At 48.4% G+C, this 27131-nt stretch overlaps 1 protein-coding gene across 1 annotated transcript in view; it reads left to right on the plus strand.

Moving 5' to 3' along the window:
• Window positions 1-27131, plus strand: part of loxl2b (lysyl oxidase-like 2b) — a 118337-nt gene that overhangs the window by 62600 nt on the left and 28606 nt on the right. Inside the window, exons 7-8 of the mRNA XM_084307669.1 lie at window positions 24689-24840; window positions 25449-25616. Coding sequence (XP_084163795.1) covers window positions 24689-24840; window positions 25449-25616 — 320 coding nt within the window. The remainder of the gene's footprint in view (window positions 1-24688; window positions 24841-25448; window positions 25617-27131) is intronic.

The raw sequence follows: 27131 nt of genomic DNA on the forward strand, positions 1-27131 counted from the left end.
TATTAAAGTTGAAAACTGTGTGATCTCTGAGCAGAGTGAAATTTGTGTTGCCTTCAATAGGCATTTTGCAGAGGCTGGTAATTTATTTAATAGGAACTATAATGGACCTTGTCCTGTTGATTCTGATTGTTTGTACCCTGTGGGCGTCACTTCCCATTTCTCCTTTCAACCTTTTACACAGTCAGCTGTATTTGATGCTTTGCAATCAATTGATGCAAAGTGTTCTACAGGTGAGGATAACTTAGAGTCTTTTTTTATTAAGTTGGCTGCACCAGTTATCGCTGAACAGATTACTTATATTTTGAATCTCTCTATCTCATCAGGTAGATTTCCTCTAGTTTGGAAATCTGCACGGGTGATTCCTTTACATAAGGGAGGTGATAGGGATAACTTAGATAATTATCGTCCTATCTCCAGGCTACCTTGCTTAGCTAAAGTCCTGGAAACACTAGTGAGTAAACAACTCAAATATTACCTTTCAACTAACTCCATACTTAGCTCTCAACAATCTGGTTTTAGAGCCAAACATAGTACAACATCTGCCATCACTTTGGTTACAAATGACATTATTTCAGCATTAGATAAGAAGAAACATTGTGCTGCCCTCTTTGTTGACTTATCAAAAGCATTTGACACAGTTGATCACTACTTACTTCTAAAGAAACTATCTAACATTGGGTTGGATGATAATGCTTGTGTCTGGTTTCAGGATTATCTATCTTCTAGGCGGCAGTGTGTGAAGTTAGGTCAAGCACAATCTGAATTCTTGGCCATGACTAAAGGTGTGCCACAAGGTTCAGTTGTGGGTCCTGTCCTTTTTACAATTTATATTAATGATATTGTTTCTTCTTTGTATGGATGTCATGCCCATCTGTATGCTGATGACACAATTGTGTACTGTATTGCAGACTCTGTACAGCTGGCCTTTGAGAAATTGCAACTTTCCTTTTATGCTCTACAAGATGCCCTTACTAGTCTTAAATTGGTTCTTAATGCTAGTAAGACAAAGTTTATGTTATTTTCAAGAGCAAGGAATATTAACCTTGATGATGTGAGGATATCTACTGTCAGTGGCTCTTGTATAGAGAGAGTCACTGAGTATAAATATCTTGGCCTGTGGCTCGACGAGAAATTAACATTTAAGTTCCATGTGGAAAATCTTGCCACTAAACTGCGACAGAAAATTGGTTTCCTGTACAGAAACGGATCCAATTTTCCTCTATTTAGTAGAAAAAGAATTGTGGAATCAGTCTTCTTATCAGTTTTGGACTATGGTGATGTAATTTATAGGCATGCTGCGGCATCAACTCTTAAACCTCTGGATTCTGCATATCACTCAGCTCTCAGATTTATAACTGGTGACAGATATGATACTCACCATTGTGTCCTGTATGATAGGGTGGGTTGGCCTTCTCTTGTAGAAAGGCGCAACAAACACTGGTATTTATTTATTTTTAAAGCCCTTATTGGTAAACAACCTGTTTATATCTCCTCACTGTTAAATTGGAATATTGGAACCTATTCAACTCGATCGAATGACTGGATGGTTCTTAGGGTTCCTCAGATTTGTTCTGAGCTAGGGAAGTCAGCCTTTTCCCTTGATGCCTCTAACTCATGGAATGTCCTTCAACTCACGCTAAAATTGGAGGTTCTCCCTTCCCTTGGAATGTTTAAATGTATGATTTCAGACCATTGTGTGACTACCTGTAACTGTTTTAGTTGATATTTTAAAATGATTTTTAAACGTTTTTAATTTGTTTTACTCTGGTGTTTAAATTTCTGTAAATATTCTTTTTATTATGTACTGTACAATCGTCGTTTCTGTAAATGAGGGAAACCTCAGATGTTTACGATTTTAAATAAAGGTTGAAATGAAAAAAAATCTCCTCAGAGTCCTCTGATGTAGCCCCCACCTCTTCCCTGGTCCCTGGCAACCCCTCTGAGTCTCCTATAGACCCTTCCCTCTTCTTCCTCTCCTCCGCGCATGTAGACGTTCCCTCTGCCGCGTCCCTTTCGTCGCGCGCCTCTAGATGCGCTCTGCCGCCTCCTCGCCCGCCAGCGCTGCCTCCCCGGGTCCGTGGCCCAGACCCAGTAGCTCTTGTTTCGCCTGTAGATGCTCCGGATCCCAGCTGTCTCTCCACGGACTTCAGTGACCTCAGCAGTCCCGAATCAAAACCATCTATGTTTTCATTTAGGCCTGCGGTGTCCTCTCTCTCTCTCTGCCGCGCTGTCAGCTCCTTCTCCTCGTTATCTGCGTGCTGTGTGCTCGGGCCGTCACTCCCCTGTTCACTCTGACGCGCACTCAGCTCTGCGCTCTCCCCTGTCACCGTCTCCACTTGATCTCCATCTGGGGTCTGCGTGATCTCCTCCTCTTCCTCATCCTCCTCCGCTTCATCATCTCCTTCGTCTTCTTCGTCTTCTTCCTCTCCTTCGTCTTCATCATCTGCTTCTGCCTCACCCTCGTCCTCTCCACCTGTTTTCTCCGTCTCAGTGGCTTCTCCTCCGTCGTTTCGACTCTTCTTGGCAGCCCCACCGGTCTCACCTCTCGTACCCTGCTCCTCGTAGCGCTTCCAGGGCGTGCATGTACACTGCTCGTACTTTTCATCACATCCCCTGCACTTTCGTTCAGTGTCACACTCTCGAGCGTAGTGACCTTGCTGGGCACATTTGTGACATTTGAAGTCCGGGCAATCTCTCAGGACATGACCAGGCTGAAGACACAACCTACAAACTCGCACCTGCCTATTATGGATCACTCGAAAATGTTCCATCCCCTGTTGAGTCTCAAACCGGGTCGAATACGGCAGGGATTTGACATACTCAGTGAACTTCACTTTTACGAACCTTGTGCCGTCTATAATGTCCGTTCCAGGCCACGTCCTTCTCTTGATCTGCGTTACCGCCGCCACTCCCCATAGCTTCAGTTTCTCGAGAATGTCCTCATCCGTTATGTATAAAGGCAGACCCAAAAAAGAGACGACAACCTCATCGTTCGACAGTTCTGTTGCCATTATTCTACTGGCCTTGATTTTAAATCCGTCCATTAGTTTCTCCTTCACCTTCTCATCCATCAACATGATTTCATACTTCTTGGGCGTCTTGTATCGACATCCAATGACAGTCCCACACTCCGACTTTATCGCCCTCAAAAGCTCCATCATTGTGACTCTATCAGGCCCCTCAATGTCCACCTCAACTGTTAATCTTAACTCATATTTTCGTTCATTCATTTCATCCGTCTGTCTCGGAATCCGCCCACCGTTCGAAATGTTTGTTGCCATGATTTCCCGTCCGAGCCTCGAGACAAACGTCAATTTCCCCCAAACAGCTAAAAGCCGTTGGGGGAAACTACACTATACAAAAAACAATATAACACTCTACTACTTACTCTATACTCACTTTAACCAACTATCTCACTATCAAACTCAAAGCTTCCGCGCGCTGTCAAATTCAAACCGATCTGTCAAAAAGAGGGCGTGTTCTAGGCGACAGTGTTAACCACTACACCACCGTGCCGCCGTTGTAGTGTGGTAGTGAAAGGGTTAACCTGTTGTAGTGTGGTAGTGAAAGGGTTAACCTGTTGTAGTGTGTTAGTGAAAGGGTTAACCATCTGTAGTGTGGTAGTGAAAGGTTAACATTCTGTAGTGTGGTAGTGAAAGGGTTAACCTGCTGTAGTGTGGTAGTGAAAGGTTAACCTTCTCTAGTGTGGTAGTGAAAGGGTTAACCGTCTGTAGTGTGGTAGTGAAAGGTTAACCTTCTGTAGTGTGGTAGTGAAAAGTTAACCTTCTGTAGTGTGGTAGTGAAAGGGTTAACCTGCTGTAGTGTGGTAGTGAAAGGTTAACCTTCTCTAGTGTGGTAGTGAAAGGGTTAACCGTCTGTAGTGTGGTAGTGAAAGGTTAACATTCTGTAGTGTGGTAGTGAAAGGTTAACCTTCTGTAGTGTGGTAGAGAAAGGGTTAACCTGCTGTAATGTGGTAGTGAAAGGTTAACCTTCTGTAGTGTGGTAGTGAAAGGTTAACCTTCTGTAGTAGTAGTGAAAGGTTAACCTTCTGTAGTGTGGTAGTGAAAGGTTAACCGTCTGTAGTGTGGAAGTGAAAGGTTAACCATCTGTAGTGTGGTAGTGAAAGGTTAACCTTCTGTAGTGTGGAAGTGAAAGGTTAACCATCTGTAGTGTGGTAGTGAAAGGTTAACCTTCTGTAGTGTGGTAGTGAAAGGTTAACCTTCTGTAGTGTGGTAGTGAAAGGTTAACCTTAGTAGTGTGGTAGTGAAAGGTTAACCTTCTGTAGTGTGGTAGTGAAAGGTTAACCTTCTGTAGTGTGGTGGTGAAAGGTTAACCGTCTGTAGTGGTAGTGAAAGGTTAACCTTCTGTAGTGTGGTAGTGAAAGGTTAACCTTCTGTAGTGTGGTAGTGAAAGGTTAACCTTCTGTAGTGTGGTAGTGAAAGGTTAACCTTCTGTAGTGTGGTAGTGAAAGGGTTAACCAGCCCTGTGGTTAAACTTTATTTGTCCGGGAAAATTATTTTTCATTTAAAGATATAATTTCAAGGCACATGGGCGGCTAAGTGGCGCAGTGGGCAAGGCGCTCGCCACTAACGCAGGAGATGCTGGGTTCGAGCCCAGCTCTCGGTGTTGCTTCCGGCTTGGCTGGTCGTTCATACTAATACAATTGGCAGTATTAGGGGGTGGGAAAGCCGGTGGGTGGGGATCGGACGTTGTGGGCAACGACTCCTACAGGTCGGTTGGTGCGCCTGTACAGCAGAATCAGGAAGCAACGGGGGCAGCGTGAGCCTCCCACGCGTTACTCCTCGCCGCTGAGAGATCGCGCTGTGCAGGTGAAAAGATGCGACGGCTGCCTCCTCGTGTACCGGAGGGGACACGTGATGCAAGGCTTCTGTCCTCACTACAGCCGACCAGTGGGAGGCATGGTCTAACAACGTTCGAGACAGGGGAGGGTAGAATTGGATAATACAAAATTGGGATGGGAGAAAAATAGAAAATGGGGAGAAAAGGTAGATAAAAAAATAATAATTTCAAGGCATTTCCTCTTGATCAGACCAGTTATCATGTAGATTGACAGGCCACATGGGGGAGAGAGAGGATAACAAGGATGTGATATGGATTCAAACCAAGGACTTGTGATTACATGCTATTATTCCAGTCGCCAGGACTATCCAAAATACTTAACGCCTTGTACACACTTGGTTTCGGTCCCTCAGAAGTGTTAAATCCACACTTCCACGGGTTTGCAAAAATCATTGTACTGTACTTGAAAACACCAAGTGTTTCGAGGAGAGAGCGTGTTCAGTGAATGGTCGTGTTACAAACTATAGCGTCAGTCTAGGGGGTTTGTTTTGTTGGCCGTCTAAACACGAGTCCTAACCTGGAGTGCAGTATAGGAGGGGAAAGACAAGTGAAAACAGAATAGATCAAAGAAGAATGAGAAATAACAGTAGGGGTTATCTTATCAACAGGGGTGTAAAGTACTTGAGTAATTGTACTTTGTTACAATACTTGAGTACTGTTTTGGGGGATTTGTACTTTACTCAAGTATTATTAGGTTTGTATACTTGTACTTTTACTCAATTACATTTCAGAGAAAAAAAATACATACTTTTTACTCCTTATAATTAAAATGCAGACCTACAAAGTACAAATCTCGCAGGTCCAACCATTTTAATTAGTATATTTGTTTCTCTGGCCGAACTAACGCTAACGTTATTAATCCTGCGGCCGCACTTTATTTAAAAACAGCCAATCAAATCCCCATCAATGGAAAATGAACCCGCCCATACCCATGCTGATTTGTCCTTGTGCAAGACTAGAAAGCGGGGATCTTTGATTAAACACCTGCTATCAGAAGAATAGACAGTCAGAGTGACAAGCTACAGAAGACGGCCACAAACGATAGTACGAGTGATGAAGAGGACGAAACGAAACATTTCATTGCCCCGGAATAAAAAATAGTTTTTACTTTTACTTTTGAGTACTTAATTACATTAAAAGTAGAGACTTTTACTCAAGTGTATTTTTAGCCAGATACTTTTACTTGAGTACGATTTTGAGACGGTACCCATACTTTCACTTAAGTATAATTTCTGGGTACTTTTTACACCCTTGTTTATCAACTCAGTATGCGATATCACAGCCTTGGGCAGCTCCCTCTGAGCTCTGGCTGAGCTCCCTTGAGTGGCGTGAATGGGCCGCGGTGAACCCTATTGTTTGTTCAAGTTTTTATAGGTTTTTGAGGTTGTGTGTATTCCTGTAGCGTGGCGATGGCAGTCTGCGTGGCCCATTTCCTCTGGAACCACACATCAGCAAGTGTTCCTTTATTAACCCTTTCACACTACAGACAGTCTGTAGTGAAAGGGTTAACCTTCTGTAGTGTGGTAGTGAAAGGGTTAACCCTTTGCCGCGTGGCAGTGAAAGGGTTAACCTTCTGTAGTGTGGTAGTGAAAGGGTTAACCCTTTGTCACGTGGCAGTGCAATGGTTAACCTTCTGTATTGTCGCAGTGAAAGGGTTAACCCTTTGGTAGTGTGGTAGTGAGAGTGTTAACCCTTTGTCATGTGGCAGTGAAAGGGTTAACGGTTCTGTATTGTCGCCGTGAAAGGGTGAACCCTTTGGTAGTGTGGTAGTGAAAGGGTTAACCCTTTGTCATGTGTCAGTGAAATGGTTAACCTTCTGTATTGTCGCAGTGAAAGGGTGAACCCTTTGGTAGTGTGTGGCAGTGAAAGGGTTAATCCCCTTATGGAAATTCAGCATGGTCCACCAGTCAGTCACAATAGTGATGATGATAATATACATGGTCCATAACGTGGTAGCAAGCACACTGCACCACCAGAGTCTAGTCCAGGGGTCAGCAACCGTTTTGACATGGAGTGCCTGTTTGAAATATAGTTGTAACTAGTGTGCCTCAACAATATTCCATGCATCGTAATTTGTTTTCTCTCATAATCAGGTCTTTTTAATGATAATTTTTACATTATTACATCATTATTGTTATTGTTATTATTAACAATATTATTGTGATTGTTGTGAAGGATCAGATTAAACCGAATATATATATTTATTTATGGATATATATTTAATAGTATTTGTATATCGTTTGATATCCCTTGTATATTCTTTGTACATATACACTGAATATCCCTTTAGTCTACTACAGCCCATAATAGTTCATTCTCTCATTGGACAAGAACCTGGCGCCAGCAGACAGGCCCCTTGAGTCAAGTTCAATAGTGCCGACGAACATGTCCCAACTAGCCCCGGTTCCGCGTAGGAATACGGCTACCGAAATACGAATGGTACTATTTGTTCACCGTGCATATAAATATGGCGCAAGTAAAGTAGAACTTTCTTTTAGTCCATTAGTCCTTTACCCTCCAACCTAGTAACAGACGTGAAGCCTCACCCACGACCCACGTGTGGTGCAGTATGGCCTATTTGGCCCCAGAATAGGCATTGAGACCTCGTGTAAATTCATAGCTGAATTGTCATAGTTTGGCACCGTATTTCTATTAAGTAATAATAGTCTATTATGTATGGTGCATCGTTCGGTTAGAGTTCTAAAGTGAGCAGCACCCCCATCGTTTCCTCGCGTTATCTAGAGTCTTCACCAGGCTGGGCAGACCACGCGTGGTGCTTTCATCCGAGGAGTTCTGGGCGAGGACGAGTGGACCTGCACATTGGATTACCTACCCGGACGACTGCTGAGCCTATACGGCATGGAATATCTATTTGCTTTGGGTGCTTTGATTTGTGGAGCGGATAACAGCCAACGCCGGTGAGTGTTGGAATTACCCCCGAGAGGAGCCCAGGTGAGACGGCGCTCAACCCAGACCGAGGCCGCCTCGCTTCTCCTTCGTTGTGGACCTACAGCCTACAGCTACCGTCTACAAGAGGGCCCAAGTGTATTCATCTGTGGATCAAGATCCTGCGGGCACTGTGTTCTGTACCTGAATTCTCCCCAGGAATCATTGGCCAGATGGGATGCAGCTGACGGCTCTCCAAACCCCCCCCCCCCCCTACTGACTTACAACCAGCAGGACCCCTTTAGTATCCCGCTATAATCCTTAAGTACCATCGCTATAGTTCCCTAAAGAACCAGGTTGTATACTTGCTTCCTGCGTAACCAGAGATTGGACATTCAGTGTTGATTTGCCTACGAATACTCATTTGCCTTACAAGTGCATTCAAATCATAAATGTAATTAAGTGAATGTTGTATATACCTTTTGCTATATTAAACCTTCGACTGTTATATTTGTGTGGACCTGATTTCATATGTGGGAAAGTGTTCATCATACTTAGATATCGTGTACTGTATGGCCAGAAGTTAAAGTACATCAAGCGGTAGTGGTTTAATGATACCATACTTATCAATACAGTCAGGGAATTGTACCCCTCAGTTACAATTGGTCCTTCGAGCCGGAGGGTAACTAGTGTAATATTAATATAGTGTTATTAATATTGAAATGGCCTATGATGAACACTCCACGAAACGGTCCTCCTAACGTAGAACGCCCGCGGCGCAGACGACAGACACCTCAGTACTTAGAGGATTACGCTGTCAGTCAACTACCTAGCCTTCTACAGACGGTAAACGCGGTAAAAGTAGAAAGTTAAATTATGTCTGACCTTAACGACCAGGTTACCCCGACCACAGAGGCCCTAGTGGGTTCTAATGTAACTGACCAAGCTCACGGTGGGGACCAGGAGGGAACAGACATGCCTTTACCCCCCGCCAATACCGAAGAAGTAGTCCCCGACCAGCTCCGGGAGGAAGACAACCCTCCAGAGGTGGAACCCTGCACGGAACAAGATGAGGAGAGCGCCGAGGAGATAGAGCTCCAGGACTCCCCAACGAGTACAGCCAGGAGCGGCTCACCTCTACAAGCGCCTTCCCCCAGCGAGGCGGAGAGGATGCTGTCACAGGCGTTCCTCGTCAGCCTGACAGCCTCTACCGAACGCGATCGACTCCAGGGTGAACGCGATCGACTTCAGGGTGAACGCGATCGACTCCAAACACAGCAACGGAGCGAAGAAGAGCACATACGCCTGGAGATGAGACGCCTTCAGACGGAAGAGAATATGGCAAGAGACCGGTCCGACACCCAGCGCGCCGCTGACGGTGCCCAAAGAGAAGCAGAGCGCGACATCGCTCTCATCCAGCGCGAAGCCGAGCGCGACAGACTACAGGGCGAGCGCGACAGACTACAGGGCGAGCGCGACAGACTACAAGCGCAGCTAATGGAGCAGCTGATCACCAAGGCAACACCCTCTCCCTCCGCCAGGGGTTCAAGGGCCTCGTCGAGACAACAGTCAAGGGCAGCATCCCCTAACCGACCAAGCGACCCTGAACTTGACCACCAGAGAGAGCCTATACCCCCCGCAGACCCCCTTCCCCGACCGGTCCAAGCGAGACCCAGCTACAAGGAAGGAGCAGCATACACTGCGGAGAGGCTAAATAAACGACTACAGGATCTAGAGGACCTGACAGAAGAAGAAGAGGGAGAGGAGGAGAACCAAGCCCGACGACAGCACAGTACTCCACCGGACCAGGAGGTCCAGTACAGCCCAGGCTATACCCCCGCGGCGCTGCGCTACAGACCCCCGACTCTATTCACGGGTGAGCATGACGCACGACCAGCCCCGAGGAACAGCACCTGGACCAGCGGGCCATGGTACCCTGCCGGTACCAGCCCACAGAGAGGCGCAAGAGGAGACTCGCCTAGGAGGCCTCTCTCCCAACGCTCACCGATGTGCCAGCCATCCACGGCGTCATACATTGGCACACCGACGTTTCCAGACTTCACCCATGAGAATCGAGCACAGTACACGGAGCTCCGGATGTGCTTAGAGACAATGATGGTGGATGTCGTTGACGAACGCCACAAGTATGCAATATTACTGAAGCACCTGAAAGTACCCCGAGCGCACAATATAGCGCTAGCCTATGCCACCTCTACGACCCCATACACCGCGGCTCTAGCAGCGCTGGACCAGAGATATGGACGTATATGGGATTACGTAATCCAAGAGATAAGGCATATTGACCGCCTACCCCCAGCAACAGACAATCGCTCACTAGACGACCTGTCTATAAAAGTGCAGTCCCTGGTAGGGATGCTGGGAGCGCAACGAGAAAAGGGTATGCACGAGCTATACGCCAACTCTAACGTCGAGAGGATTTTAGAGAAGCTGCCGCCCGCCAGACAAGAGCGCTTTAGGCGGCAAAGAGACCACCGTGATCCTAACGGTCCCGAACCATCCCTCCTCGATTTAGCCGACTTCCTGACGAGAGAAGTCAGCAGCCTACGCTTGGATACATTCGTGCGGAGCACACCAAGCTCCAGAGAGGGACCTAGGAGAGTAAACGATGGAAGAAGATCAGTGACTGTCATGCACCAATCAGAATCAGTACCGAGCAGTAAGAACCACAGTACCCCCTTGAGAAAAGAGAAGTGGAAGATGGTGTGCCCGTACTGCGAGAAGGAACACTGGCTGTCACAATGTGACCTGTTCCAGAAGATGAATGCAGAAGAAGTGAGTCAATGGATAAAGTCCAACAGGCGCTGTTACCGATGTGCGCGCAGTCACATGGCAGCCGAGTGCCGCCTAAAGAAGAGGTGCAGTCGGTGTGACGGAGCCCACCTAGATGTCCTACACGACAGTAACAGAAGAAAGCCTGCACCTGCACCATCGAGCAGCACAAAGGCAAGTGTCATGTACATTGACCCCGCCAGCAGCAGCGGCGCCCAGGTGCTCTTAAAGGTAGTCCGTGTAACATTGAGCCACCAAGATAAAGTCATGGACACTTACGCCGTCCTTGATGACGGGTCAGAGAAGACCCTTCTCCTCGCATCCGCTGCGGTCCAGCTGGGACTGCGGGGGAGCGAGAACCAGATGACGATTCGGACAATAAGAAGAGACTTAAAGACGATAAAAGGCGAGAATGTCTCCTTCACTATCGCAGCAAGCGGGCAGCCAGAGAGACGGTATAGGATTACAAATGCTTTCACCAGCCAAGAAATAGGACTATCACAGTACACCTACCCCATCGCCAAACTGATGGATAAATATGTGCACCTGCGTCAACTACCTATCCCGCTCATAGACGGCGCCACCCCGACCCTGCTGATAGGCTCCGACCATGCAGACCTCATAGTCCCGATAGACCGGGTCCATACAGGACCCAGAGGCTGTCCTGCAGCAGTCGAGACCCGCCTAGGATGGACACTACAAGGCCCCCTCGCTAAATCTCTCAACCGAACAGCAGCCACTAGCTGCCTCCACTCCAGAGTGACAGAAGAAGACACCACTCTCCTGCAGCATGTCGAGAGGCTATGGACACTAGAGACAATGCCCTTTAAGAACGAAAAGAAAGACATTCGTTCTAAAGAAGACATTTACGCCATAAACCTCCTCGAGCAAGGGACAAAGAGAGTCACAGTCAGCGGAGTGATGAGATACGCAACTCCACTCCTGAGGCGAGAGGGAATGCCCACCTTTCACGCCACGAAAGAAGCTACGGAGCGGTATCTATTGAACACAGAGCGGCGCCTAGCCAAAGACCCCGCTCAAGAGAGTGTGTACCGCGCTGAGATTGAGAAGCTAATCACAGCGAGACACGTAATGAAGATTGACATTAAAGAGGCCGATCAGACGACCGAATCATGGTACGTGCCGCACCACAAGGTCCACCACAACGGCAAGGATCGCATTGTGTTTAACTGCAGCTACCAGATCGGATCCCAGAATCTGAATAAAGAGCTCTTGCCCGGCCCCACACTCGGCCCCTCCCTACTAGGCGTGCTACTACGCTTCCGCCAGGACAAGGTGGCTATCAGCGGGGATATCAAAGGGATGTTCCTGCAGGTGAGACTAGTGGAGGAGGATAAGCCCCTACTGCGGTTCCTATGGAGAGAGAGGATCGGAGATGAGCACCCAGCCATCTACCAATGGGAAGTCCTCCCCTTCGGAACCACATGCAGCCCGTGCTGTGCTACATTTGCACTGCAGAAACACGTCGCAGAGGACCCAGCAGCAGATGAAGAGGTCCGACACAGTGTGAAGAACAGTTTCTACGTGGACAACTGTTTACAAAGCGTTTCGACCCAAGAAGAAGCCGAGGCTCTCCTACTCAAGCTACGCGCCTCCCTGATCAAAGGCGGCTTTGATCTCAGGCAGTGGGCCAGCAGCGACCCGCAAGTATTGCGCAGCCTCTCCCCCGCGGACAAGGCAGCCAGTAGCGAGACCTGGATGGCGACCATCCCAGGAGAAGCCCAAGAAATGACACTAGGACTAGTCTGGCGCTTCAAAACAGACTCGCTCCACTATAGACACAAACCCCTGACCACGGAGCAGGGAAGGTCGACGGCGATACCGACCACCAGACGGAGTGTGTACAGAACACTCGCCAGACAATATGACCCGTTGGGATGTATTCTACCTTACACCACCAGGGCAAAGATGATTGTACGAGCACTATGGGACAAGGACCAGGGCTGGGACGACCCAATACCCGCACACCTTGCCTCCACATGGAGAGAGTGGGAGACGGAACTCCGCTCACTCCCAGGCGTCAACATACGCCGCAGCTACTTCCCACCCACAGTGAGGCCAGAGACATGCAAGATGGATCTACACGTCTTCAGCGACGCCTCCGAAGTAGCCTATGGATCTGTGGCCTACTTGCGTGCCCAAGAGAAGGGAGGAGAGATACACACCGCTTTCATCCTAGCTCGCTCAAGAATAGCCCCACGAAAGCAACAATCTATCCCGCGTCTAGAGCTCTGCGCAGCCCTAGCAGGAGCGCATCTAGCCACGTTAATCCAACGTGAACTCACCATCCCGGTGCAAAGAACAATCTTGTGGTCAGACTCTACGACAGTACTCACATGGATCAAGTCTGATTCATGCAGATACAAGGTCTTCGTGGGAGTCAGAGTCACAGAGATTCAAGAGTTAACAGAAGCAGCAAGCTGGCGGTATGTGGACACCAAACACAACCCAGCTGACGTCATCACCCGGGGAATGTCCCTAGATGACCTCACCCGTCACAACATCTACAGTGACGGACCAGAGTTCCTCAAGCTCCCGGAAGAAGAGTGGCCTACGCCCACCCCACGGGAGGCGAGTAAAGAGGAGGCTGAAAACAAGAAACCTATGTTCTGTGGATTGAGCACAGTCGCCTCCACAGACCCCAACATAGATGATTGCCTCACCTTACAGAGTGCGCAGCTAAAGACATTCCTGTGGCACCACCCAGAGATTCAGCCCACCACTGACATTTCAGACAGCAGACTGCTCCACCTGGCACCCGAGAGTGACGCCCATAATCTCATCAGAGTGGGTGGTCGTCTGCGGAGAGCCCCCGACCTACCGGATGACGTTAAGTACCCGATGTCGCCTTGAACAGCCGACAGCCTTGAAGCTGACACAAGGTCACAGAGCTGATCATAAAGAAATACGACGAGGATGTGCACCACGCAGGAGCAGAGAGAGTCTTCGCGGAGATCAGACGTCGCTATTGGATACTTCAAGGGATAGAAGCAGTGCGACGCTTCCAGCAAACCTGTCTAGACTGCCGAAAGTGGCGCGCGCAGCCCAGCATACCCCGGATGGCTGACCTACCTCCCTGTCACCTCCGACTCTGCGACAAGCCCTTTCACTCCACAGGCATGGACTGTTTTGGCCCGTTGTATATAAAGAAAGGAAGAGGAACCGAGAAGCGGTGGGGTATTGTATTCAAATGCATGACCACCAGAGCGATACATATCGAACTCCTTCCAACCATGAGCACAGACTCATTCCTTATGGCCTTCCGAAGATTCACATCGCGGAAAGGAAAACCGTCTACATTGTTGTCTGATCACGGGACAAACTTCAAAGGCGGAGAAAGAGAGCTGAGAGAGAGCTTCCAAGCTATGGGCCCAGAACTTAAGACCCACCTCGCTCCATCCCAGATTGACTTCCAGTTTAATCCCCCGAACGCACCCCACTTCGGTGGAACCTGGGAACGAGAAGTACGTTCTATAAAGACAGCCCTGTACGCCGTGCTTGGGGCCCAGACTGTGGCGGAAGAAGTCCTAATGACAGTCCTCACGGAGATCGAGGGAGTATTGAACTCCAAGCCCCTCGGTTACGTCTCAAGTGATGTAGCAGATGTCGACCCAGTCACCCCCAACACACTCTTGATGGGGCGGCTGGACCCCGCGCTACCCCAGACAATGTACAGGCCTGAAGAAGCGAACGGCCGAAGAATGTGGAGGTACAGTCAAGTACTGGCTGACAAGTTTTGGAATAGCTTCCTACTCCACTATCTACCGTCTCTACAGACCCGCCAGAAGTGGGTAAAAGAGAGAGACAATTTGACAGAAGGAACAGTCGTCATGATTATCGACCAGTCACTACCCAGAGCTATGTGGCCGGCTGGCCGCGTAAGCAAAGTGATCACCGGTGCCGATGGCAAGGTCCGAGCAGCTGAAGTGCTCGTCCAAGGGCGGACTTACACACGACCCGTGGCGAGGCTAATAGAACTGCCAAGACTCCCAGACACTATCGATGACGACCATGACCCCACGACTTTGTGAGTTGACTGACCCTTACAGCGGACCTTGAGTGGTAGACAGTGAGGTTAATCTGTCTCTGCTTAGCTAATTAGGTGGGACTAATTAGGGGGCGGCTGTTGTGAAGGATCAGATTAAACCGAATATATATATTTATTTATGGATATATATTTAATAGTATTTGTATATCGTTTGATATCCCTTGTATATTCTTTGTACATATACACTGAATATCCCTTTAGTCTACTACAGCCCATAATAGTTCATTCTCTCATTGGACAAGAACCTGGCGCCAGCAGACAGGCCCCTTGAGTCAAGTTCAATAGTGCCGACGAACATGTCCCAACTAGCCCCGGTTCCGCGTAGGAATACGGCTACCGAAATACGAATGGTACTATTTGTTCACCGTGCATATAAATATGGCGCAAGTAAAGTAGAACTTTCTTTTAGTCCATTAGTCCTTTACCCTCCAACCTAGTAACAGACGTGAAGCCTCACCCATGACCCACGTGTGGTGCAGTATGGCCTATTTGGCCCCAGAATAGGCATTGAGACCTCGTGTAAATTCATAGCTGAATTGTCATAGTTTGGCACCGTATTTCTATTAAGTAATAATAGTCTATTATGTATGGTGCATCGTTCGGTTAGAGTTCTAAAGTGAGCAGCACCCCCATCGTTTCCTCGCGTTATCTAGAGTCTTCACCAGGCTGGGCAGACCACGCGTGGTGCTTTCATCCGAGGAGTTCTGGGCGAGGACGAGTGGACCTGCACATTGGATTACCTACCCGGACGACTGCTGAGCCTATACGGCATGGAATATCTATTTGCTTTGGGTGCTTTGATTTGTGGAGCGGATAACAGCCAACGCCGGTGAGTGTTGGAATTACCCCCGAGAGGAGCCCAGGTGAGACGGCGCTCAACCCAGACCGAGGCCGCCTCGCTTCTCCTTCGTTGTGGACCTACAGCCTACAGCTACCGTCTACAAGAGGGCCCAAGTGTATTCATCTGTGGATCAAGATCCTGCGGGCACTGTGTTCTGTACCTGAATTCTCCCCAGGAATCGTTGGCCAGATGGGATGCAGCTGACGGCTCTCCAAACCCCCCCCCCCCCTACTGACTTACAACCAGCAGGACCCCTTTAGTATCCCGCTATAATCCTTAAGTACCATCGCTATAGTTCCCTAAAGAACCAGGTTGTATACTTGCTTCCTGCGTAACCAGAGATTGGACATTCAGTGTTGATTTGCCTACGAATACTCATTTGCCTTACAAGTGCATTCAAATCATAAATGTAATTAAGTGAATGTTGTATATACCTTTTGCTATATTAAACCTTCGACTGTTATATTTGTGTGGACCTGATTTCATATGTGGGAAAGTGTTCATCATACTTAGATATCGTGTACTGTATGGCCAGAAGTTAAAGTACATCAAGCGGTAGTGGTTTAATGATACCATACTTATCAATACAGTCAGGGAATTGTACCCCTCAGTTACAGTGATGGTTGTATCAACCCTAAATCTGAGTTGGGGGGGGGGGGGGGGGTGCAATGCAGACAAGCAGCTGCATACAGTGCAACCATTTCGCTCACATTTGCCCATTCATTTTTGGACACATCACACACCATCAGTGTGTGTACTGTACGTGTGCTGTCATAGCTCCACCTACAGGCCTAATGGAGAACACCAGGAGAACACCAGGATGTGAATGGAGGGTGAATGTGAGGTATATCGTGTAAATACGTTTTGATTGATCGCAAGACTACACTGTAAAAAAGAAATTATAATAAGTTACCAGAAATATTGAGTTCAGTTACTGTGCATTAAGGTTTTCAGTTTTCAATCCATAATAAGTTAACAGAAAAATAAGTACACAACCACATTATTTCAACCTAATAAAACTATGTTTATTGTCATTGTTTTAAGAACACAAGTTGACTTGGTAATACTCACATTTTGAGTAAAAAAAATTGCTTTTAACATGTGCAATGTTCAATGAAATAGAAAAATAAATAATAAAATGTGTTGATTAATCCCACTGGTCACAATGGTGACCGTAATAATGTTTTTGTTATAAGGCTCTGCAAATGTTACTGAATGATGTAGCAATGTATTTCCAGCTAAATTGAAATAATAAACAAATAAAGGGTCTCAATTAAATATGTGGTAGTAAAAAGAACCTGTGGGAGGATTTCAACAAGATAAATGCGACAACAGTGCAAAATATTTCACTATAATATTTCAAAGCAAAGAAATATATATATATATAATTTTTTTTTGTTTTTGTTTTTTTATGCTGCCCCCTGTGCCTATGAAAATGCCCCCGCGTGCCTCGGGTTGCCTACCCCTGGTCTAGTCTATGCACCACCTGACCTCTATTGAGGCCATAACTTGTCTGCTCCCAGTGTACAGTGTGCATGCTAGGGCTGTCCCCGACTAAGGATTTGGATGGTCGACTATGATTGGCCAAAATGTGCCATTAGTCGACTATTGGTCCAAAAAAAAATTGTAATATTTTTTAATTTCTTTATTTTTTTTATTATACATTTTTTTTGTATCATTCCATTTGAGCTGTGGGGGGTGCTTAATGTCTGAAGGAGTCGACTGAAGGTTTCTTGTCCAAAAAAAAGCATTGTTTGTTTACTGATGGATACATCTTGATATTTGTCTAGTCTAGTCTGTTCATTAGATGGGTGACATCCTCTTTCAGTGCCTCTGTGCCTGTTTTCGTAGGCAGTTAGCTTCTGGTATGCGTGCCATTAGCGTTAGCCACACTTCTAGGCCTCTTTTCTTTTGGAAAGAATGATAAAAAGAAAAGAAAAAAATTAAATAAAAAAAAAGTATTTTTTTATTTTATATTCGACTAAGAGGTTGGCTGGTCGACTACGGCTCCTTTCGACCGATTAGTTGACTAATCGACTAATAGGGGTCAGCCCTAATGCATGCACACTCATTCCCAGACATATTTCTCAATGAAAGCCAGCCCATACAAAAAATGTGAAAGAAAGGAAACAAATGGAGAAAACTTTCACTTTCCTCCTCTCATCCTAACAGGTTGTCATGTTACTCTCCCGTTGCTTCATTTAGGCGTGTGCATACTACATAAGAAAAAAACTTTCAACCCGTCTCCGAGAGAATACACTAATCCAGCAGGCTTAGTTTATTAAGTTATGCGATGGAAGCACTTAAAACTACATCTTAGGAAATGCATGTGAAGTTATGTGAAACAAACCCCTGAAAACCCTCCCCATTGGAGAGCTTGGGTGGCAGTGTTTTGGGCAATTATCTCTAAGCAGGGAGGGAAAATAGGGGATGTTTTTGTCAACGTGGACGGACAACGCTCCAGGTGACAGACAACAAAATAAAGACAACAAACAGTCAGAATAGGATACTGTATGTTTGTTTCCTGGAAGCAAGATGTTTTGATTAAAAGCAACATTTCTGAGACAACGTCTTGGGCACAGTTGACCAGTGTTGACAGAAGGTTTGCCCACTATGTATCAAATGTCTTCAGACCAGTCCAGGCCACATACAGTGGAGACAACCCTAAGTTATAGTTCTGTGACAGCACGGTCAGAATTACAGGCTTCGGGAGCCTTCGTGCCGTTCTCTGCCCGCATGGCATGACATGATTCCGATTGTGTACTTTAGAGCAAAAGTACATCTGCTCACCAAATGCTAGGGTAGGAAATGGCCCGACACATCCCAGAGACTGTAATTCTATCCCTCTTTAGCCTCCCTCCTCCTAACTTCAACCCACACTGAACCCTGACCGTGAACCCGTGGACCTGATGAACGGTGAAAGTGAGTTTTGTAAGATTGAACGGGATCTTATGGTGCGTGGCGTAGCGAGAAGAACAATGCTGTGACTCCGGTCCGTCTAAACCGTTTCGTCCGGAAACACGTGCGTGGAAATCTAAGCCCTTGCCCCCCCCCCCCCCTGGGGAGGCTGGGACCAGCCCAACGAGAGGACCCCCTCTTTTATTGACCATTTCCTCTAATGATGGCCTTTATTCCTACACAACCAGTTTTATGGTTCTTTTGACGGAGGAGTTTCCTCCCAGACTGCTGGCAGCGGGAGACATATATTAGGGGTTGCCATGGATACTATAACCGCAGGGAGAAACAAGGTGGGGACGCCCACCTTCTCAAAATATATCACTGACCCGCTTCCAAATTACACAGTCAGCAGATTTACTGTTACTTAGTTTTTAAAGACCCAGCTCACATGTAACTACAATGCAAGTGGGAAATAATTGGGCGTGTCCCGTGTGTCGTTAAAGAATGCTGCAATACACAGCTTTTCCTGAATACTGATATTAATTGTCTCCCCCCCCCCCTCCTCACTTCTCCACCCAAGCCTTAGAACTAGTAAATTCCTGAATAATAGCACATTGAACATGGAAACAGCTGTACTGGTGACGCTATTTGGGGGGGAAATAAATCATCACTTTTCTCTTATTATTTAGTGTCAACAAGGAAGCTCTTCCTGTCGGTCTGGGTTCTGGAAGAGAAAGGCCTAGGGCAGAGAACACATACCACTTATTCTTTAAACATTATTTATGGTATAATATATTTCTCTTATGTATAATCTGGATCTATTTATTATGATTAAGATTTAATATGCTCGACTCCGGCTGTCGGCGCTGCCTCCGGCTTGGGCCAGCCGTCATACTAACTCAATTGGCAGAGTTAGCGGGTGGAAGTCGATGGGTGGTAATCTGGACGTTGTGGACAGCGACTCCTACAGGTCGGTTGGGGGACGCCTGCACACCAGAGACAGGAAATGGCGGGGGTAGTGTGAGCCTCCCACACGTTACTCCTCGCCAATGAGAGCCCGCGCTGGCAGGTGAAAAGATGTGACAGGCTGCCTCCTCGTGTATCGGAGGAGGGGACACGTGATGCAAGGCTTCTATCCTCCCTACAACCGGCCAGTGGGGGGCATATGCGAGCAACGTTCAAGACAGGGGAGGGGAGAATTGGCACAGTGGAATTGGGATGGGAGAAAAATAGAAAAAGAAAAAAGTGGATATAAAAAAAAAAGATTTAATATGCTCATTGATGTTGTTCATAGTGGAGTTTTTATTGTTGAACATTTCTATTGAGTTACGGGATTTTGGACGTAATCATATCTAACAACCAAAATCTTCTCAGAAGGAGGGAAGGGGGACAGAAGGAGGGAGGGAGGGGGGACAGAAGGAGGGAGGGAGGACAGAAGGAGGGAGGGAGGGGGGACAGAAGGAGGGAGGGAGGACAGAAGGAGGGAGGGAGGGGGGACAGAAGGAGGGAGGGAGGGGGGACAGAAGGAGGGAGGGAGGACAGAAGGAGGGAGGGAGGGGGGACAGAAGGAGGGAGGGAGGGGGGACAGAAGGAGGGAGGGAGGACAGAAGGAGGGAGGGATGACAGAAGGAGGGAGGGAGGGGGGACAGAAGGAGGGAGGAAGGGGGGACAGAAGGAGGGAGGGAGGGGGGACAGAAGGAGGGAGGGAGGACAGAAGGAGGGAGGGAGGGGGGACAGAAGGAGGGAGGGGGGACAGAAGGAGGGAGGGAGGGGGGACAGAAGGAGGGAGGGAGGACAGAAGGAGGGAGGGAGGACAGAAGGAGGGAGGGAGGGGGGACAGAAGGAGGGAGGGAGGACAGAAGGAGGGAGGGAGGACAGAAGGAGGGAGGGAGGGGGGACAGAAGGAGGGAGGGAGGACAGAAGGAGGGAGGGAGGACAGAAGGAGGGAGGGAGGACAGAAGGAGGGAGGGAGGGAGGACAGAAGGAGGGAAAGGGGGGGACAGAAGGAGGGAGGGAGGGGGGACAGAAGGAGGGAAGGAGGACAGAAGGAGGGAGGGAGGGGGGACATAAGGAGGGAGGGAGGGGGGACAGAAGGAGGGAGGGAGGACAGAAGGAGGGAGGGAGGACAGAAGGAGGGAGGGAGGGAGGGGGGACAGAAGGAGGGAGGGAGGGGGGACAGAAGGAGGGAGGGAGGGGGGACAGAAGGAGGGAGGGAGGGAGGACAGAAGGAGGGAGGGAGGGACAGAAGGAGGGAGGGAGGGGGGACAGAAGGAGGGAGGGAGGGAGGACAGAAGGAGGGAGGGGGGACAGAAGGAGGGAGGGAGGACAGAAGGAGGGAGGGAGGGGGGACAGAAGGAGGGAGGGGGGACAGAGGGAGGGAGGGGGGGCAGAAGGAGGGAGGGGGGACAGAAGGAGGGAGGGAGGGGGGGCAGAAGGAGGGAGGGGGGACATAAGGAGGGAGGGAGGGACAGAAGGAGGGAGGGAGGGGGGGCAGAAGGAGGGAGGGGGGACAGAAGGAGGGAGGGAGGGACAGAAGGAGGGAGGGAGGGGGGACAGAAGGAGGGAGGGATGGGGGACAGAAGGAGGGAGGGAGGGGGGACAGAAGGAGGGAGGGAGGGAGGACAGAAGGAGGGAGGGGGGACAGAAGGAGGGAGGGAGGGAGGACAGAAGGAGGGAGGGAGGGGGGACAGAAGGAGGGAGGGAGGGGGGACAGAAGGAGGGAGGGAGGGGGGACAGAAGGAGGGAGGGGGGGGGGACAGAAGGAGGGAGGGAGGACAGAAGGAGGGAGGGAGGGGGGACAGAAGGAGGGAGGGAGGGGGGACAGAAGGAGGGAGGGAGGGGGGACAGAAGGAGGGAGGGAGGGGGGACAGAAGGAGGGAGGGAGGGAGGGGGGACAGAAGGAGGGAGGGAGGACAGAAGGAGGGAGAGAGGGGGGACAGAAGGAGGGAGGGAGGACAGAAGGAGGGAGGGAGGACAGAAGGAGGGAGTGGGGGGGGGCAGAAGGAGGGAGGGAGGGGGGGCAGAAGGAGGGAGGGAGGGGGGACAGAAGGAGGGAGGGAGGGGGGGCAGAAGGAGGGAGGGAGGGGGGACAGAAGGAGGGAGGGAGGACAGAAGGAGGGAGGGGGGACAGAAGGAGGGAGGGAGGGGGGACAGAGGAGGGAGGGAGGGGGGACAGAAGGAGGGAGGGAGGGGGGACAGAAGGAGGGAGGGAGGAGGGACAGAAGGAGGGAGGGAGGACAGAAGGAGGGAGGGAGGGGGGACAGAAGGAGGGAGGGAGGACAGAAGGAGGGAGCGAGGGGGGACAGAAGGAGGGAGGGAGGACAGAAGGAGGGAGGGGGGACAGAAGGAGGGAGGGGGGACAGAAGGAGGGAGGGAGGGAGGGGGGACAGACGGAGGGAGGGGGGACAGAAGGAGGGAGGGAGGGAGGGGGGACAGAAGGAGGGAGGGAGGGAGGGGGGACAGAAGGAGGGAGGGAGGGAGGGGGGACAGAAGGAGGGAGGGGGGACAGAAGGAGGGAGGGAGGGAGGGGGGACAGAAGGAGGGAGGGGGGACAGAAGGAGGGAGGGAGGGGGGACAGAAGGAGGGAGGGAGGGGGGACAGAAGGAGGGAGGGAGGGGGGACAGAAGGAGGGAGGGGGGACAGAAGGAGGGAGGGAGGACAGAAGGAGGGAGGGAAGGGGGACTGGAGACAATCTTCTGAAACGGAGGTCCGCCGCCTGACGCCACGTTCTTCTGCGTTTATGTTTTAATTGAACACACAGCAGCACAGACATAAACTAACTCCAGACAAACTTATAATAAAGGAAGGTAAAATGTCAAACAGTCCGTGTGCTTCTCCTCCACCTCCCACGACTGTCCTCATGTGAAGCTCCCGCAGACTAGGGTTGGACCGACGGACCACCATCCACCATCACTGAGCCCAACATTGTGATGAGTTATTGTTATTCACTGGTATATTCTGCAGTCACTATGACTAGTATTTAAAGGAAAACTCCAACATTTTGGGAAATTTGCTTATTTGGCATCTACCCTGGAGTTAGCCAAGAAGATACATAACCTTTTTTCTTCTCTGTGCATGCAGTAGCAGTAGGAAGACACGCACCGTTAGCCTAGCTTAGCGTCAGTCACTGGAAGTAGGTTCCTCCATTAGCCTAGTTCCCAACGTCTTCCTACTCCTACTGCATGCACAGAGAAGAAAAAAGGTATGCATCTTCTTGTCTAACTCCAGGGTAGATGGCAAATAAGCTAATTTCCCAAAATGTTGGAGTTTTCCTTTAACATGTTTTATAATCGGGTGATCTGCCTAATGAGGCTGTCAGGCTATAGGTAGGAAAAGTAAGGAGAGACCTACAGGTGAGTAGGTGAGGCTGTGAATGAGCTCAAATGTGCAAAAAATAGTCATATCAACATACATACATATAAAAAGTATAAAAGATGATCGTCATCCATCGCAATATTTCACTGCAAACACATCAGGTTAGGGAGGAAATACATCAGGCTACGTAATGACCTCAGTCAAATAGCCCAAATACTATTGGCTGGTCCGGAACATAAGTGAGGCCAGTGAGTGGGATTCACATTTCTTTCATGTGATACTTTCTGTTCTTCCATCCAAACCAAAACATATACTATGCAGTCCCTTTTCTAAAGACTTCATTGTACATTCTGTCTTCTAGGTTTGGTTAAAGACTTCTTTGTACCTTGTGTCTTCTAGTTTGGGTAAAGACTTCTTTGTACCTTGTGTCTTCTAGTTTTGGTTAAAGACTTCTCTGTACCTTGTGTCTTCTAGGTTTGGTTAAAGACTTCTTTGTACCTTGTGTCTTCTAGTTTTGGGTAAAGACTTCTTTGTACCTTCTGTCTTCAATTTTTTTTTTGTTTTTATCCACTTTTTCTCACATTTTTTTATATTTTCTCCCATCCCAATTTCGTATCATCCAATTCAACCCTCCCCTGTCACGAACGCTGTTTCTTGCCTCCCACAAGCCGGCTGCAATGTGGACTAAGTCATACATAGCACAAGTCCCCTCCGGTACTTGAGGTAACAGCAGTCGCATCTTTTCACCTGCGCAGCTCGATCTCTCAGTGGCGAGGAGTAACGCGTGGGAGGCTCACGCTGCCCCCGACACTTCCTGATTCTACTGCGCAGGCGCACCAACCGACCTGTAGGAGTCGCTGTCCACAACGCCCGATCCCCACCCATCAGTTTCCCACCCCCTAATACGGCCAATGTGTATTAGTATGAACGACCAGCTAAACTGAAAGCAATGTGGAGCGCTGGGCTCGAACAGGCAAGCCCAGCGTCTCTGTCATTCGTGGCGAGTGCCTTGCCCACTACGCCACGTAGCCGCCCTTCTGTCTTCTAGTTTTGGTTAAATACTTCTTTGTACCTTCTGTCTTCTAGTTTTGGGTAAAGACGTCTTTGTACCTTGTGTCTTCTAGGTTTGGTTAAAGACTTCTCTGTACCTTGTGTCTTCTAGGTTTGGTTAAAGACTTTGTACCTTCTGTCTTCTAGGTTTGGTTAAAGACTTCTTTGCACCTTGTGTCTTCTAGGTTTGGTTAAAGACGTCTTTGTACCTTGTGTCTTCTAGGTTTGGTTAAAGACTTCTCTGTACCTTGTGTCTTCTAGGTTTGGTTAAAGACTTTGTACCTTCTGTCTTCTAGGTTTGGTTAAAGACTTCTTTGTACCTTGTGTCTTCTAGTTTTGGTTAAAGACTTCTCTGTACCTTGTGTCTTCTAGGTTTGGTTAAAGACTTCTCTGTACCTTGTGTCTTCTAGGTTTGGTTAAAGACTTCTTTGTACCTTGTGTCTTCTAGGTTTGGGTAAAGACTTCTTTGTACCTTGTGTCTTCTAGGTTTGGTTAAAGACTTCTTTGTACCTTGTGTCTTCTAGGTTTGGTTAAAGACTTCTTTGTACCTTCTGTCTTCTAGGTTTGGTTAAAGACTTCTTTGTACCTTCTGTCTTCTAGTTTTGGGTAAAGACTTCTCTGTACCTTGTGTCTTCTAGGTTTGGTTAAAGACTTCTCTGTACCTTGTGTCTTCTAGGTTTGGTTAAAGACGTCTTTGTACCTTGTGTCTTCTAGGTTTGGTTAAAGACTTCTCTGTACCTTGTGTCTTCTAGGTTTGGTTAAAGACTTCTTTGTACCTTGTGTCTTCTAGTTTTGGGTAAAGACTTCTTTGTACCTTCTGTCTTCTAGTTTTGGGTAAAGACGTCTTTGTACCTTGTGTCTTCTAGTTTTGGTTAAAGACTTCTCTGTACCTTGTGTCTTCTAGGTTTGGTTAAAGACTTCTCTGTACCTTGTGTCTTCTAGTTTTGGTTAAAGACTTCTCTGTACCTTGTGTCTTCTAGGTATGGGTCCAGTGCACATGAATGAAGTGGAATGCTCTGGCTTTGAGAAATCCATCACAGAGTGTTACTTCAACAAGGAGTCTGTCGACTGTAGCCACGAGGAGGATGCAGCTGTCAGGTGCAACGCTCCCGCGATGGGCTTCCAGGAGAGAGTGAGTTGCAGCTCTGTGTCATTAAAAGACTACAGCGTTACGGTGTGTGTGCACACAAAGAAAAATTCACATCGACCTGTGATTTATTTACCCAATCTGTCATTGATTTGACCATTATAAACGTTGCTTTCAATTCACATTGTTGCAGAGTTATTAAAAGGTTATTAAATAGTTCGATTTTCTTAGCATAACACAAAATACCAATTAATTTTGGCTAATGTTTGGCAAAAACGTTACAAGTGGCACACTTTTATATTTAAATCAATAGCTCACTCAATTACTCAATTTGAGTAGAATGAAAATATTTTGGCTTTCGGTGGTGTTGGGTGACCTTTTTGTTTACAATTTGGACGATTACAGTTACAATTACAGTTGTTCCCTCACAAATGTCTGGGTCATGAATAAGAAGAACAAATCGTAGTGGACCTATCTCAAACCCCGCCCTCTTTCCTTGATCCAACCAATCACAACTGTTGCATCCCTCGGACAAACAAACAGTTGTGGTTGGAGGATCACGAAAGGCGGACGGGGGGTTTTGAGATGGGTCAATACTGTGATGCTCGTTCCTACCGTCTTCAACACACTCACATCTCCGCGGTGTTCCACAGCTGCGTCTGAGTGGGGGGCGTAGCCCCTACGAGGGGCGCGTGGAGGTGCTGGCGGAGAGGAACGGCTCCCTCGTGTGGGGCACCGTGTGCAGCGACGGCTGGGGCACCATGGAGGCCATGGTGGTGTGCAGACAGATGGGCCTGGGCTTCGCCAGCAACGCCTTCCAGGTGAGGAGAGCTGTGCTACAATTTTCACCACATCCATTTCTAATAGGGATGTCCGATATTATCGGCCTACCGATATTGGCATTAAAATGTAATATCGAAAATTATCGGTAGGCCTATCGGTTAAATATATATAATATTTTTATTTTTTTTACATTTATTTAACCTTTATTTACCCAGGCAAGCAAGTAAGAACAAATTCTTATTTTATTTATTGTCAAAAGTATGCATAATGTTGTGTTAATTCCACAACGAGATATGTAATGTTAATTACCTGAAATTATTCCGTTTTTTTGGAGTGGGGGGGAAACCCTGCATATATCGGTATCGGTTGATATCGGTATCGGAAATTAAGAGTTGGACAATATCGGTATATCGGATATCGGTAAAAAAGCCAATATTGAACATCCCTAATTTCTTTTTTGGTCCACTTTTTTTTCTCCTTTTTTCTGTTTTTCTCCCATCCCAATTTAGTCGTGCCAATTCCCCCCTCCCCTGTCTTGATCGTTGCTCGCATGTGCCCCCCACTGGTCGGTCGTAGGGAGGGTTGATAAATACTATCGCATGTCCCCTCCGATACATGCGGAGTCAGCCAGCCACATCTTTTCACCTGCCAGCGCGGACTCTCATTGGCGAGGTGTAACGTGTGGGAGGCTCACACTACCCTCGACATATCCCTTCCTCGCCGTGCAGGCGCCCTGACCGACCTGTAGGAGTCGCTGTTTACAACGACCAGATTACCACCCCACCGGCTTCCCTCCCGCTGACTCTGCCAATTGAGCCAGTATGACGGCCGGCCCAAGCCGGAGGCAACGCTGACAGCCGGATTCGATACCGGTGTCTCACGCGTTGGTGACGAGCGCTTAGACCGCTGCGCCACCCAGCCGCCCGAACATCCCTAATTTCTAATGTCATAGGTTCCTCCCTTTGTGCTTTGATCTCGGCCCAAGTCTATCACGATCAGACACTCGCGTTCGGCAAAGATCGAATCTGACAACCACCTTCTTTGATGTCAGCTGGAACTTTCATCTCCACCGAGGTCTCTCTTCTGAACATGAAAGCTACATACGGAGCCCCGCGTGTCGATAGGTTTTTTCCAGGTGGATGGCATGTTGTTGTCATGTAGGGGGGGGGGGGCATGATAATATGATTAGGCAGCTCAAACATGGCTTTGTACCGTTGGAAGTCAACATGGATAATCAGATGGTAGTCTAACTCTGCTAGCCCAGTGTGATGTAACAGGAGCTGACGCGTTATAACCCGAGGGGGTGTCGTGGGGTTTCGCCTCAGCAGGGGGGGGCCAGCAGATTCTCATGGAATGAAACAAGAAGTTTTTTTTAGATCTTCATGTCAGACCGGGATGGGTTTTTAACCGGCTGTGTCTATTAGCCGCCCGCTTTGATGATCTACCCGCGAGCCGGCTCTTAACGGTTCTAGGCTTCCTTTGAGTTTTATTGACACGCCACCGACATCACATGCAGGCAGCGCGGCGCTGAGTCAAAGCAGGCTGTGGGAGAT

Source organism: Notolepis coatsorum (genome assembly GCF_963971535.1).
Source record: "Notolepis coatsorum genome assembly, chromosome: 2".
Lineage (NCBI taxonomy): Eukaryota > Metazoa > Chordata > Actinopteri > Aulopiformes > Paralepididae > Notolepis > Notolepis coatsorum.